Here is a 15,024-nt window from a genome sequence, read left to right on the forward strand (position 1 = left end):
CAAGTCATTTCTGGGTAACAATGAAGTACCTTACTGTGATTGTTTTCAATTGGTAAAATTGAAAACAATCAAATGGTAAAAAAGAAACAAAAATAGCTTCTTAGCAAGAGCAAGTTCTTAAGCAAAGGTTTTGCTAGGACTGTCTGGGAGTGGAGATGGGGAAACAGGAAACTAGCTGTTACTGGCAGAGAGGTTTGGAACTCTCTTTCTTATTGGTCTATTAACTAATTTACCGCTTGGTGATGTCACCAGGCAGGCCAAAACTCCCACCAAAACAAGCTGAAATTTCAGGCGGTCTTTTTAAACAGCTCTTACACTAAAAGGGCATTATCATCATTTTCACAGTATTATTCCAAACTCATAGTGTGGAAATAAATATAAAACACAGGAAAATCATGGTTTTGACTACACTGGGCCTTTGATCTAACCCCAACCCAGCTACATTCATAAAAAAATAGCTTGGTTACATTTCATTTACATTTTGGTAGTTCTAGGAACGTTCTCCAACTGGTTTGACATTGGGAATGTTCTCAAATAAAAAACAATGTTCTTCTGTGGGAATTTCAGCAAAAAAGTTTCCTTCAGGTTTCCTCATGGTTTTATTTAAAGTCGTTCTAAAATTGTTGCAAGAACGTTAAGAAAACTTTCCATAAAAACCACAAATCAACTTTAGTAACGTTCAGAGAACATTTTAAGAATGTTATTTAAAAACAAACATTCCTTTCTCAGAATGTTAAGAAAACTTTCCATAAAAGCCACAAGAAAACTTTAGTAACGTTCAGAGAACGTTCTAAGAATGTTATTTAAAAACATATACATTCTGTTCTCAGCATCAACAAAACCCTCTCTATCCTAAGTGTGTTCAGGTATGTTGGCCGCGCCCACTAATTGGCCACACCTGATCTTAATGAGTGCTTGTTTCCTTTGAAATGGGGTCTGTTTGAATAGACTAAAATGAGCAGCTTTGTATGTGTAACAAAACATGGCATGCTAGCTCCATCCTGGTGGCGCAGTGAACTAATTCCATGGATAGAGAACACATTATAGGTTAGAATCTCACGGATGCTGTGTCACAATAAAAAATTAATGTGTTTGCATGATTAATGCCTAAAGAAATGTGCGATCTGTGCTTGGAAAAAGCTAGCAGTGGTATTAAGTCTTATTGAAACATTCCGTGAATGTTTTAAGGAAGTTATTCAAAAACCTAAAAATAACATAGAATTTCCATTCTCAGAGCCTTAATAAAACCTCCTAGGAAAACTTTCAAGGAACCAGACTAACACGTTCTCAGAACCTCCCTGCAACCTAAAAATAAGTGTTCCCAGAACAGGCAAAATTTTCACTTCTGTTCTCAGAACGTTTAAAAAACGTTCAATTTTACTGGTCAGGAAACGTATGGCTTCGTTCCCACAACCAATGTGAAACCAAAAACATAAGTTTCCACAACTTTCAAGGAACCAATGTGCTATCTGTGGTGTGTGTGTGTGTGTATGTGTGTGTGCATGTGTGTGCACATGCGTGTGTGTGTTGTCTCTCTCCAACACAACTAATTGGTCCCCTGATTACGGCGGGATCATTGAACTGGTCCTTCTTCCTTCTTAATTAGGGCCCAGTGCAGTGCAGGGTCTCTCAGCTCAGCAGAACTTCTCTCTGTCTATGGGGCTCTCTGTAGTAGCCTACTGTCTCTCTACTGTTTCTCTATGGGGATCTCTGCAGTACTGGCTCTCTCTATTTCTCTATGAAGGTCTCAGTGCTTTCGCAATCTGGGCACTGACAGTGTGGGGCCAAGCCTGAAGTTCAGAGGTGTGATTGGGGTGTCAGCACTGTGTGTGGATTAACTACAAAGAGTGAATGGAAAGTGTTTTGGTTTTTCAGCTACAGTGAGGGAAAAAAGTATTTGATCCCCTGCTGATTTTGTACGTTTGCCCACTGACAAAGACATGATCAGTCTATAATTTTAATGGTAGGTTTATTTTTTAGTCTGCGCTCCAGCAGGTATATCTCACTGGTCATTCCCAAAGCCAACACCTCCTTTGACCGCCATTCCTTCCAGTTCTCTGCTGCCAATGACTGGAACGAATTGCAAAAATCTCTGAAGCTGGAGACTCTTATCTCCCTCACTAACTTTAAGCATCAGTTGTCAGAGCACCTTACCGATCACTGCACATGTACACAGCCCATCTGAAATTAGCCCACCCAACTACCTCATCCCTATATTGTTATTTATTTTGCTCTTTTGCACCCCAGTATCTCTATTTGCACATAATCTCTTGCACATCTAGCATTCCAGTGTTAATACTAATTGTAATTATTTTGCACTATAGCCTATTTATTGCCTTACCTCCATAACTTGCTACATTTGCACACACTGTATATATATTTTCTGTTGTATTTTATGACCTTATGTTTCTTTTTACCCCATATGTAACTCTGTGTTGTTGTTTTTATCGCACTGCTTTGCTTTATCTTGGCCAGGTCGCAGTTGTAAATGAGAACTTGTTCTCAACTGGCTTACCTGGTTAAATAAAGGTTAAATAAAAAATAAATAAATTTTTTTGTGAGAGACAGAATAACAACAAAAAAAAACAGAAAAACGCATGTCAAAAATGTTATAAATTGATTTGCATTTTAATGAGGGAAATAAGTATTTGACCCCTCTAAAAAACATCACTTAGTACTTGGTGGCAAAACCCTTGTTGGCAATCACAGAGGTCAGACGTTTCTTGTAGTTGGCCACCAGGTTTGCAAGCATCTCAGGAGGGATTTTGTCCCACTCCTCTTTGCAGATCTTCTCCAAGTCATTAAGGTTTCGAGGCTGACATTTGGCAACTCGAACCTTCAGCTCCCTCCACAGATTTTCTATGGGATTAAGGTCTGGAGACTGGCTAGGCCACTCCAGGACCTTAATGTGCTTCCTCTTGAGCCACTCCTTTGTTGCCTTGGCCGTGTGTTTTGGGTCATTGTCATGCTGGAATACCCATCCACGACCCATTTTCAATGCCTTGGCTGAGGGAAGGAGGTTCTCACCCAAGATTTGACGGTACATGGCCCCGTCCATCGTCCCTTTGATGCGGTAAAGTTGTCCTGTCCCCTTAGCAGAAAAACACCCCCAAAGCATGTTTCCACCTCCATGTATGACGGTGGGGATGGTGTTCTTGGGGTCATAGGCAGCATTCCTCCTCCTCCAAACACGGCGAGTTGAGTTGATGCCAAAGAGCTCGATTTTGGTCTCATCTGACCACAACACTTTCAACCAGTTCTCCTCTGAATCATTCAGATGTTCATTGGCAAACTTCAGACGGGCCTGTATACAGTGGGGAAAAAAAGTTCTCCCACTTAAAAAGATGAGAGAGGCCTGTTATTTTCATCATAGGTACACGTCAACTATGACAGACAAAATGAGAAAAAAATTCCAGAAAATCACATTGTAGGATTTTTAATTCAATTATTTGTTGGCAATGACACAGGTCAAACGTTTTCTGTAAGTCTTCACAAGGTTTTCATACACTGTTGCTGGTATTTTGGTCCATTCCTCCATGCAGATCTCCTCTAGGGCAGTGATGTTTTGGGGCTGTCGCTGGGAAACACGGACTTTCAACTCCCTCCAAAGATTTTCTATGGGGTTGAGATCTGGAGACTGGCTAGGCCACTCCAGGACCTTGAAATGCTTTTTACGAAGCCACTCCTTCGTTGCCCGGGCGGTGTGTTTGGGATCATTGTCATGCTGAAAGACCCAGCCACGTTTCATCTTCAATGCCCTTGCTGATGGAAGGAGGTTTTCACTCAAAATCTCACAATACATGGCCCCATTCATTCTTTCCTTTACACGGATCAGTCGTCCTGGTCCCTTTGCAGAAAAACAGCCCCAAAGCATGATGTTTCCACCCCCATGCTTCACAGTAGGTATGGTGTTCTTTGGATGCAACTCAGCATTCTTTGTCCTCCAAACACGACGAGTTGAGTTTTTACCAAAAAGTTCTATTTTGGTTTCATCTGACCATATGACATTCTCCCAATCCTCTTCTGGATTATCCAAATGCACTCTAGCAAACTTCAGATGGGCCTGGACATGTACTGTCTTAAGCAGGGGGACACGTCTGGCACTGCAGGATTTGAGTCCCTTGGCGGCGTAGTGTGTTACTGATGGTAGGCTTTGTTACTTTCGTCCCAGCTCTCTGCAGGTCATTCACTAGGTCCCCCCGTGTGGTTCTGGGATTTTTGCTCATCGTTCTTGTGATCATTTTGACCCCACGGGGTGAGATCTTGCGTGGAGCCCCAGATCGAGGGAGATTATCAGTGGTCTTGTATGTCTTCCATTTCCTAATAATTGCTCCCACAGTTGATTTCTTCAAACCAAGCTGATTACCTATTGCAGATTCAGTCTTCCCAGCCTGGTGCAGGTCTACAATTTTGTTTCTGGTGTCCTTTGACAGCTCTTTGGTCTTGGCCATAATGGAGTTTGGAGTGTGACTGTTTGAGGTTGTGGACAGGTGTCTTTTATACTGATAACAAGTTCAAACAGGTGCCATTAATACAGGTAACGAGTGGAGGACAGACGAGCCTCTTAAAGAAGAAGTTACAGGTCTGTGAGAGCCAGAAATCTTGCTTGTTTGTAGGTGACCAAATACTTATTTTCCACCATCATTTGCAAATAAATTCATTAAAAATCCTACAATGTGATTTTCTGGATTTTCCTTCCTCAATTTGTCTGTCATAGTTGACGTGTACCTATGATGAAAATTACAGGCCTCTCTCATCTTTTTAAGTGGGAGAACTTGCACAATTGGTGGCTGACTAAATACTTTTTTTCCTCACTGTATGTGCTTTCTTGAGCAGGGGGACCTTGCGGGCGCTGCAGGATTTCAGTCCTTCACGGCGTAGTGTGTTATCAATTGCTTTCTTGGTGACTATGGTCCCAGCTGCCTTGAGATCATTGACAAGATCCTCCCGTGTAGTTCTGGGCTGATTCCTTACCATTCTCATGATCATTGCAACTCCACAAGGTGAGATCTTGCATGGAGCCCCAGGCTGAGGGAGATTGACAGTTATTTTGTGTTTCTTCCATTTGCGAATAATCGCACCAACTGTTGTCACCTTCTCACCAAGCTGCTTGGCGATGGTCTTGTAGCCCATTCCAGCCTTGTGTAGGTCTACAATCTTGTCCCTGACATCCTTGGAGAGCTCTTTGGTCTTGGCCATAGTGGAGATTGATTGATTGATTGCTTCTGTGGACAGGTGTCTATATACAGGTAACAAGCTGAGATTAGGAGCACTTCCTTTAAGAGTGTGCTCCTAATCCCAGCTCGTTACCTGTATAAAAGACACCTGGGAGCCAGAAATCTTTCTGATTGAGAGGGGGTCAAATACTTATTTCCCTCATTAAAATGCAAATCAATTTATAACATTTTTGACATGCGTTTTTCAGGATTTTGTTGTTGTTATTCTGTCTCTCCCTGTTCAAATAAACCTACCATTAGAATTATAGACTGATCATTTCTTTGTCAGTGGGCAAACGTACAAAATCAGCAGGGGATCAAATACTTTTTTCCCTCACTGTATGGAGCAGTATAATTAAAATGGAGATCACGGTGTGTGTGTGTGTGTGTGTGTGTGTGTGTTTTTATGTCTGATGTTTTCCTAGAACATTAAATACATTAATATATTCAACAAACCCTGCCCTTAAGTCTGTGACTTCACTTTGTCTGCAAACAGTCTCTCTCTCCAGAAACCAAACTCTGACATCAACTGTCAACTCTTCTTTATAGAAATAAAATACGCACATACACGCCCACTGCCCATATACTCTAATGACACATTCCATCTTCCTATAACAAATATTAAAACCCATGATGTGAGAACGAGGGTCCTCTCTCCCCTCTCAGCTCTGTGACAGATGTAAATGGATGTTACAGCAGTCGGCACTAATGCATTTTTAAACAGGCACAACAGCACACAGTCAAATGAATGCGTCGCAACGGCGGCGGCACTCGGCGGCGAGTCTTCCATCTATCTACAGTATTGTTGCTTTTTCACCTGGATCACTCTTACGCATGCACACGCACACGCACACACACACACACACACACACACACACACACACACACACACACACACACACACACACACACACACACACACACACACACACACACACACACACACACAGTGGTATAAAGTACTTAAGTAAAAATACTTTAAAGTACTACTTAAGTAGTTTTTTTGGGTATCTGTACTTTACTATTGATATTTTTTACAACTTTTACTTCTACTTCACTGCATTCCTAAAGAAAATAATGTATTTTTTACTCCATACATTTTCCCTGACACCCAAAAGTACTCGTTACATTTTGAAAGCTTAGCACGACAGGAAAATTGTCAAATTCACGCACTTACCTTGGTCATCCCTACTGCCTCTGATCTGGCGGACTCACTAAACACACATTTGATGTTGGAGTGTGCCCCTGGCTATTGAAATTATTTATACTTTTACTTTTACTTTTGATACTTAAGTATATTTAAAACCAAATACTTTGACTTTTACTCATGTAGTATTTTACTGGGTGTCTTTCACTTTTACTTGAGTCATTTTCTATTAAGGTATCTTTACTTTTACTCAAGTATTACAATTGGGTACTTTTTCCAACACTGCACGCACACACACACACACACACACACATATACACACAATAGCTGCCATTTATCACCTGACTCAATACGATGGGATCTTTAAAGCGGCCATCTCTCTGCCATCGCTGCCATCTAATTTCAACCCAAAACAATCCACATGGTCTGGATGGATGGTTGGTTAAGTGACAGGGGCTTATGCAGAAGGGTGCAATGTTACAACATGTTCATCCAAGCACTCTCACCTTCACTGTTATCCCACAATGTCTGAATCGAAAGATCATAATATCATGAGGAACGGTCAAACTCAAATGGGATGTTCAGATATATTATTATTTTATTATGGTGTCTTTTTCATTTTCAATAATACAATTTTTGAAAGAACAAGGACACTCATGTCCAATGTCAGTGTGTATGTGATTAAGACATGCTCAGTGTGTATGCTGCTCCTCTTCTGCACTGTCTCCTCAATGATTCCAGTTTGAAACGCTCCAATGTTCTTTACAGGGTAACGGCTAGGTTACAACGGGACTGAGGAGTCTCCAGCTCTCCATCCTGCTCCTATTTTACCTGCCCTTCTTCTCTTTACTATTTTCTCTCCATCTTGCTTCACCATGATATCCATGTCCTTGGCTAGAGGATGTTAAATGGATTCTCTACGTCTGAATCTATGTTTATCAGATGTTTTTTTTATTAAGCTTGGTTTAAAGACCACTTTTGAGGTATAAAACATCTGACAAACTTTTCTTTCGGGATGAGCTATTCCTTTAATGATCCCAAATACTAGCTCTCTGCTTGTATTAACCATGTCATTACTTTACATCAGATACAATATCTGATATGCTTATCTCATGCACATTGAATGATCCTCTCCATTGCTGTTTTCACAGGTACCCATCAGCACAACTACAACCATGTGGTTCTAGGTAGCCCAACACGCACCCAGAATGGTAAGGACAGCTAACAGCACTAGCATCCAGACACAGGGTTAGGTTCCAATATCCACTCTAGCATAGGCTACTACTTAGAATTCATGCCCAGTACATTACTTAGTGTGGATGTTGAAACAGAGCCACACAGTTATTTGTAGAAAGACAAATGTCACTAAAACACTTTTTTTCCAAACCAGGCCATTCTCTTGAAAAATATAGCCCAGATTTGGGGAATTAACTTTGAAACACAAATATATGCTACCACTGATGCCAACCTACTCTTCAATTTCTCAAAATCCATTATCTTATTGAAAATATACACTACCGGTCAAAGTTTTAGAACACCTACTCATTCAAGGGTTTTTCTTTATTTTTACTATTTTCTACATTGTAAAATAATAGTGAAGACATCAAAACTATGAAATAACACATATGGAATCACGTAGTAACCCAAAAAGTGTTAAACAAATCAAAATATATGTTATATTTGGGATTCTTCAAATAGCCACCCTTTGCCTTGATGACAGCTTTGCACACTCTTGGCATTCTCTCAACCAGCTTCACCTGGAATGCTTTTCCAACAGTCTTGAAGGAGTTCCCACATATGCTGAGCACTTGTTGGCTGATTTTCCTTCACTCTGCGATCCAACTCATCCCAAACCATCTCAATGTGGTCCTCTGTAGCTCATCCTCTGTAGCTCAGCTGGTAGAGCACGGCGCTTGTAACGCCAAGGTAGTGGGTTCGATCCCTGGGACCACCCATACACAAAAAAAAGTATGTATGCACGCATGACTGTAAGTCACTTTGGCTAAAAGCGTCTGCTAAATGGCATATTTTATTATAATAATTTGGTTGAGGTCGGGGGATTGTGGAGGCCAGGTCATCTGATGCAGCACTCCATCACTCTCCTTATTGGTCAAATAGCCCTTACACAGCCTGGAGGTGTGTTGGGTCATTGTTCTGTTGAAAAACAAATGATAGTCCCACTAAGCGCAAACCAGATGGGATGGCGTATCGCTGCAGAATGCTGTGGTAGCCATGCTGGTTAAATGTGCCTTGAATTCTAAATAAATCACAGACAGTGTCACCAGCAAAGCATCCCCACACCATAACACCTCCTCCTCTATGCTTTACGGTGGGAGCTACACATGCGGAGATCATCCGTTCACCCACACCGCGTCTCACAAAGACACAGCAGTTGGAACCAAAAATCTCCAATTTGGACTCCAGACCAAAGGACACATTTCCACCGGTCTAATGTCCATTGCTCATGTTTCTTGGCCCAAGCAAGTCTCTTCTTATTATTGATGTCATTTAGTGTCCTTTTCTACAATGTAGAAAATAGTAAAAATAAAGAAAAACCCTTGAATGAGTAGGTGTTCTAAAACTTTTGACCGGTAGTGTATATTTTTATTAACACTAGAATCATAGAAGTGTCACATTTCATCATCATGACCATGTATTCTTTTGAATGCAGTGAATAAAAAACTAATGAATATCTGCCTAGCCACTGTCTATCACCTACTAAAAGGAAATGCGATCGGCTGGGCATCAAGTTAACGTCCTTTTAAGGTCAAGGTGTCCCAGCTATAGCGTTCTACCATAGAACACGTTCCTCCTCAGATGATTGACCCGGTCATTAGAAGATGGAGTGCTATTACTGTAACTCCTTCTCTCTGTGAGGAAATCACCCCCAGCTTCATTACATTTACGGATTTTCTTCTGCCAATTTTCTCTATTCATTCACAAGAGCTGGGTTTAGGGGGGATAGAGGCTGATGGACAGATATGAGGAAGAGTGCTGGTTGCATAAGGACAAAGGGTGAGGCGAGGATAAAGAAGAAAGAAAAAGAGAGAAAATCCAATGTCTTTGTGTTTGTTTAACATTGGATTGGCCTCTCTGGCTTGTTCAGTGTCTGCTCAACCCTGCATAGAAGCCTTCCCCTCCAGTGCTTCCGTTGAGTTTTAAGGAGATTCTGTAGTCGTAACACATCTGCTTGTGTGTGTCAATTCAATGTGTGTTGCATTACACACTGCTAAACCAGATGAGTGAGCCATGAAAGAAATCCCTATGAATTCTATGGGAAACATGAGAAATCCATTCTGACAACACATCGAACAAACACGCTTTGATCACAAGCCACATAAAAGGGCTTGGTATGCCAGTGTGCTGTGTTGCTTAGATAAGGCTGGCTATATAGCTAGTGCAACCTCTGATATCCTCTGTGTGTGAAGCAACTGCTGACTTTCTGTCAATTAAAGAGGGTGTAAATAAATATGTTCATTGCCCATATAAGGCGAATTATTACTATATCTAAAGGCACATTAGATGTTGGTCTGTTCCAAATACATAAAAATTATATACATCACTGGTTTTTATCCAGAGCTAATTGCTGGACTGATGGTGTTGAATGAGGTGTGTGTTGGTGGGGTGTGTGTTGGTTGGGTTTGGTCTGAATGCTGTTTCACACCATCAACATGTTTCTGAACTGTTTGTTTTCCCCTTGGGTGGGGTAGCTCACCGATCATTGAGACGGGGTAAGTCACACATAAAGCCACATATATGAACTCACACACGCACCCTTCCATTCACCCCCACACCCTTCCACACACTCACCCAACCTTCAACCTTTGTACCTTCCCCCGTCCACATAGTCCGTGGTGTGGCTGTACTGTGCGTGGTGATTTAGCAGTGACGTGTGTTTCTGGTTATGGAGGTAGCTAACAGCATGTCACAGTGTGAGTCTATTTTCCCTGTGTGGAGAGAGTATTGCAGACACTTCTTTCACAGCTGGGTCTCTGTCCTCCCAAAACTCACCCCCCCACAGTTCTCTCCGGACCCCTGCTGTCATCTGTCCTTCTCAAACTTCTCATTCCCCCCCCAACTCTCTCCTGCAGCAGTCACCCATCCCTCTAATTTTATCTGGCTGCTGGAGCCTGGACTTGAGCCGCACCCTGCTGCCCACTGCTCTGTGTGACAGACTCACAGCCAGCAGGGGAGAGAGAGAGAGAGAGAGAGAGGGAGAGGGATGCAGAGAGGGAGGGATAAAGAGAGTAGTCAGGGGGAGAGAGCGCGGGAGCTAGGAGAGAGAGCGGGAGCTAGGAGAGAGAGCGGGAGCTAGGAGAGAGTAGGCGAGAGAGGAGCAGGATAGAGAGAGGGGAGTTTGAAAGGAAAAGGGCAAAGAGAGAGAGAAAGAGAGGGAGAGAGGGACCAGAGTCCCAGTATGCCCCTCTCTCTCTCTCTGGCATCTCATCGCATCAGTCAGATGAGTGGGTTGCTGCCCTTTCCTAGCCCTCTCCTCATCCCACTCCCCATCCCTCTCCTCATCACTCTCCCCACCCCACCCCACATCCCTCTCCCCACCCCACTCCCATCCCTCTCTCCACCCCACTCCCATCCCTCTCTCCACCCCACCCCACCCCTCTCTCCACCCCACCCCTCTCCCCATCCCTCTCTCCACCCCCACCCCACATCCCTCTCTCCACCCCACCCCACTCCCCATCCCTCTCTCCACCCCACCCCACCCCAACCCACCTCTCTCTCCACCCCCACCCCTCTCTCCACCACACCCCCACCCCTCTCCCCATCCCACCCCACCCTCTCCCCATCCCACCCCACCCTCTCCCCATCCCTCTCTCCACCCCACCCCCACATCCCTCTCTCCACCCCACCCCACTCCCCATCCCTCTCTCCACCCCACTCCCCATCCCTCTCTCCACCCTACTCCCCCACCCCACTCCCCCATCCCTCTCTCCACCCCACCCCACCCCACTCCCCTCCCTCTCCCACTCCCATCCCTCTCCCCATCCATCTCCCCAACCCCACTCCCCATCCCTCTCCCCATCCATCTCCCCACCCCACTCCCCATCCCTCTCCCCACCCCACTCCCCATCCGTCTCCCCACCCCCCATCTGTCTACCCACTCCCACCCCACCCCACCCCACCCCTCTCTCCACCCCACTCCCCATCCCTCTCCCCACCCCACATCCCTCTCCCATCCCACTCCCCATCCCACTCCACATCCCTCTCCCCATCCCTCTCTCCACCCCACCCCACCCCACTCCCCATCCCCTCCCTCTCCCACTCCCATCCCTCTCCCCATCCATCTCTCCACCCCACTCCCCATCCGTCTCCCCCACCCCACTCCCCATCCCTCTCCCCACCCCACTCCCCATCCGTCTCCCCACCCCACTCCCCATCCCTCTCCCCACCCCACTCCCCATCTGTCTCCCCACTCCCACCCCACCCCACCCCTCTCTCCACCCCACTCCCCACCCCCACTCCCCATCTGTCTCCCCACTCCCACCCCACCCCACCCCTCTCTCCACCCCACTCCCCATCCGTCTCCCCTCCCCTCCCCACCCCACAACCCTCTCCCCATCCCTCTCTCCACCCCCACTCCCCATCCCTCTCCCCACCCCACATCCCTCTCCCCATCCCACTCCCCCATCCCACCCCTCTCCCCACCCCTCTCCCCATCCCTCTCTCCACCCCACTCCCCCATCCCTCTCCCCATCCCTCTCTCCACCCCACTCCACTCCGCTCCCCATCCCTCTCTCCACCCCACTCCCCATCCCTCTCCCCCACTCCCCATCAGTCTCCCCCATCCGTCTCCCCACCCCACTCCCCATCCCTCTCCCCACCCCACATCCCTCTCCCCACCCCACTCCCCATCCCTCTCCCCCACCCCACATCCCTCTCCCCACCCCACTCCCCCATCCCTCTCCCCACCCCACTCCCCATCCCACTCCCCACCCCACTCCCCATCCCTCTCCCCACCCCACATCCCTCTCCCCATCCCACTCCCCCATCCCACCCCTCTCCCCCACCCTCTCCCCATCCCTCTCTCCACCCCACTCCCCATCCCTCTCCCCACCCCACATCCCTCTCCCCATCCCACTCCCCATCCCACCCCTCTCCCCACCCCTCTCCCCATCCCTCTCTCCACCCCACTCCCCATCCCTCTCCCCATCCCTCTCTCCACCCCACTCCCTCCGCTCCCCATCCCTCTCTCCACCCCACTCCCCATCCCTCTCCCCACTCCCCATCAGTCTCCCCATCCGTCTCCCCACCCCACTCCCCATCCCTCTCCCCACCCCACATCCCTCTCCCCACCCCACTCCCCCATCCCTCTCCCCACCCCACATCCCTCTCCCCACCCCACTCCCCATCCCTCTCCCCACCCCACTCCCCATCCCACTCCCCATCCCTCTCCCCACCCCACTCCCCACCCCACTCCCCATCCCCACCCCACTCCCCATCCCTCTCCCCATCCCTCTCTCCACCCCCACTCCCCACCCCACTCCCCACCCCACCCCACTCCCCATCCCACTCCCCCATCCCCATCCCACCCCACTCCCCATCCCTCTCCCCATCCCTCTCTCCACCCCACTCCCCCACCCCACCCCACATCCCTCTCTCCACCCCCACCCCACATCCTCTCTCCACCCCACCCCACTCCCCATCCCTCTCTCCACCCCACTCCCCATCCCTCTCTCCACCCTACTCCCCACCCCACCCCACTCCCCATCCCTCTCTCCACCCCACCCCACTCCCCATCCCTCTCCTCATCACTCTCCCCACCCCACCCCCACATCCCTCTCCCCACCCCACTCCCATCCCTCTCTCCAACCCACTCCCATCCCTCTCTCCACCCCCACCCCACCCCTCTCCCCATCCCTCTCTCCACCCCACCCCCACCCCTCTCCCCATCCCTCTCTCCACTCCACCCCACTCTCCATCCCTCTCTCCATCCCTACCCCACCCCACCCCTCTCTCCACCACACTCCCCATCCCTCTCTCCACCCCACCCCACATCCCTCTCTCCACCCCACCCCACTCCCCCATCCCTCTCCACCCCACCCCACCCCAACCCACCTCTCTCTCCACCCCACCCCTCTCTCCACCACACCCCAACCCTCTCCCCATCCCACCCCACCCCTCTCCCCATCCCACCCCACCCCTCTCCCCATCCCTCTCTCCACCCCACCCCACATCCCTCTCTCCACCCCACCCCACTCCCCATCCCTCTCTCCACCTCACTCCCCACCCCACTCCCCACCCTACTCCCCACCCCACCCCACCCCTCTCTCCACCCCACCCCACCCCACTCCCCTCCCTCTCCCACTCCCATCCCTCTCCCCATCCATCTCCCCACCCCACTCCCCATCCCTCTCCCCACCCCACCCCACCCCACCCCCTCCCTCTCCCACTCCCATCCCTCTCCCCATCCATCTCCCCACCCCACTCCCCATCCCTCTCCCACCCCCACTCCCCATCCGTCTCCCCACCCCACTCCCCATCCCTCTCCCCACCCCCATCTGTCTACCCACTCCCACCCCACCCCACCCCCTCTCTCCACCCCCACTCCCCATCCCTCTCCCCACCCCACATCCCTCTCCATCCCACTCCCCATCCCACTCCACATCCCTCTCCCCATCCCTCTCTCCACCCCACCCCACCCCACTCCCCATCCCCTCCCTCTCCCACTCCCATCCCTCTCCCCATCCATCTCTCCACCCCACTCCCCATCCGTCTCCCCACTCCCCATCCCTCTCCCCACCCCACTCCCCATCCGTCTCCCCACCCCACTCCCCATCCCTCTCCCCACCCCACTCCCCATCTGTCTCCCCCACTCCCACCCCACCCCACCCCTCTCTCCACCCCACTCCCCATCCCACTCCCCATCCGTCTCCCTCCCCTCCCCACCCCACAACCCTCTCCCCATCCCTCTCTCCACCCCACTCCCCATCCCTCTCCCCACCCCACATCCCTTTCCCCATCCCACTCCCCATCCCACTCCCCACCCTCTCCCCATCCCTCTCTCCACCCCACTCCCCATCCCTCTCCCCATCCCTCTCTCCACCCCCACTCCACTCCGCTCCCCATCCCTCTCTCCACCCCACTCCCCATCCCTCTCCCCACTCCCCATCAGTCTCCCCATCCGTCTCCCCATCCGTCTCCCCACCCCACTCCCCATCCCTCTCCCCACCCCACACCCCTCTCCCCCACCCCACATCCCTCTCCCCACCCCCACTCCCCACCCCACCCCACTCCCCATCCCACTCCCCACCCCACTCCCCAACCCACTCCCCATCCCACTCCCCATCCCCACCTCACTCCCCATCCCTCTCCCCATCCCTCTCTCCACCCCACTCCCCACCCCACCCCACATCCCCATCCCACCCCACTCCCCATCCCTCTCCCCATCCCTCTCTCCACCCCACTCCCCCCACCCCCACCCCACCCCACTCCCCATCCCTCTCTCCACCCCACCCCACATCCTCTCTCCACCCCACCCCACTCCCCATCCCTCTCTCCAACCCTCTCCCCACCCCACCCCTCTCCCCACATCCCTCTCCCCACCCCACCCCACCCCCACCACATTCCCAACCCTCTCCCCACCCCACATCCCTCCCCCCACATCCCTCTCCCCACCCCACCCTCTCCCCACCCCACATCCCTCTC

At 49.5% G+C, this 15,024-nt stretch overlaps 1 protein-coding gene across 6 annotated transcripts in view; it reads left to right on the top strand.

The window, feature by feature from the left end:
- LOC121547421 (protein shisa-6) overlaps positions 1–15,024 on the top strand; it is an 82,618-nt gene that overhangs the window by 58,769 nt on the left and 8,825 nt on the right. For 4 of the 6 annotated variants that reach the window (XM_041858698.1, XM_041858701.1, XM_041858700.1 and 1 more), the window contains one exon: positions 7,515–7,574. In XM_041858698.1, the coding sequence (XP_041714632.1) occupies positions 7,515–7,574 (60 nt within the window). Of the gene's footprint in view, positions 1–7,514; positions 7,575–10,073; positions 10,095–15,024 lie in introns of all 6 variants that reach the window. The other 2 variants (XM_041858697.1, XM_041858699.1) reach the window with 1 other exon arrangement.

Source organism: Coregonus clupeaformis, chromosome 31 (assembly GCF_020615455.1).
Source record: "Coregonus clupeaformis isolate EN_2021a chromosome 31, ASM2061545v1, whole genome shotgun sequence".
Classification (NCBI taxonomy): domain Eukaryota; kingdom Metazoa; phylum Chordata; class Actinopteri; order Salmoniformes; family Salmonidae; genus Coregonus; species Coregonus clupeaformis.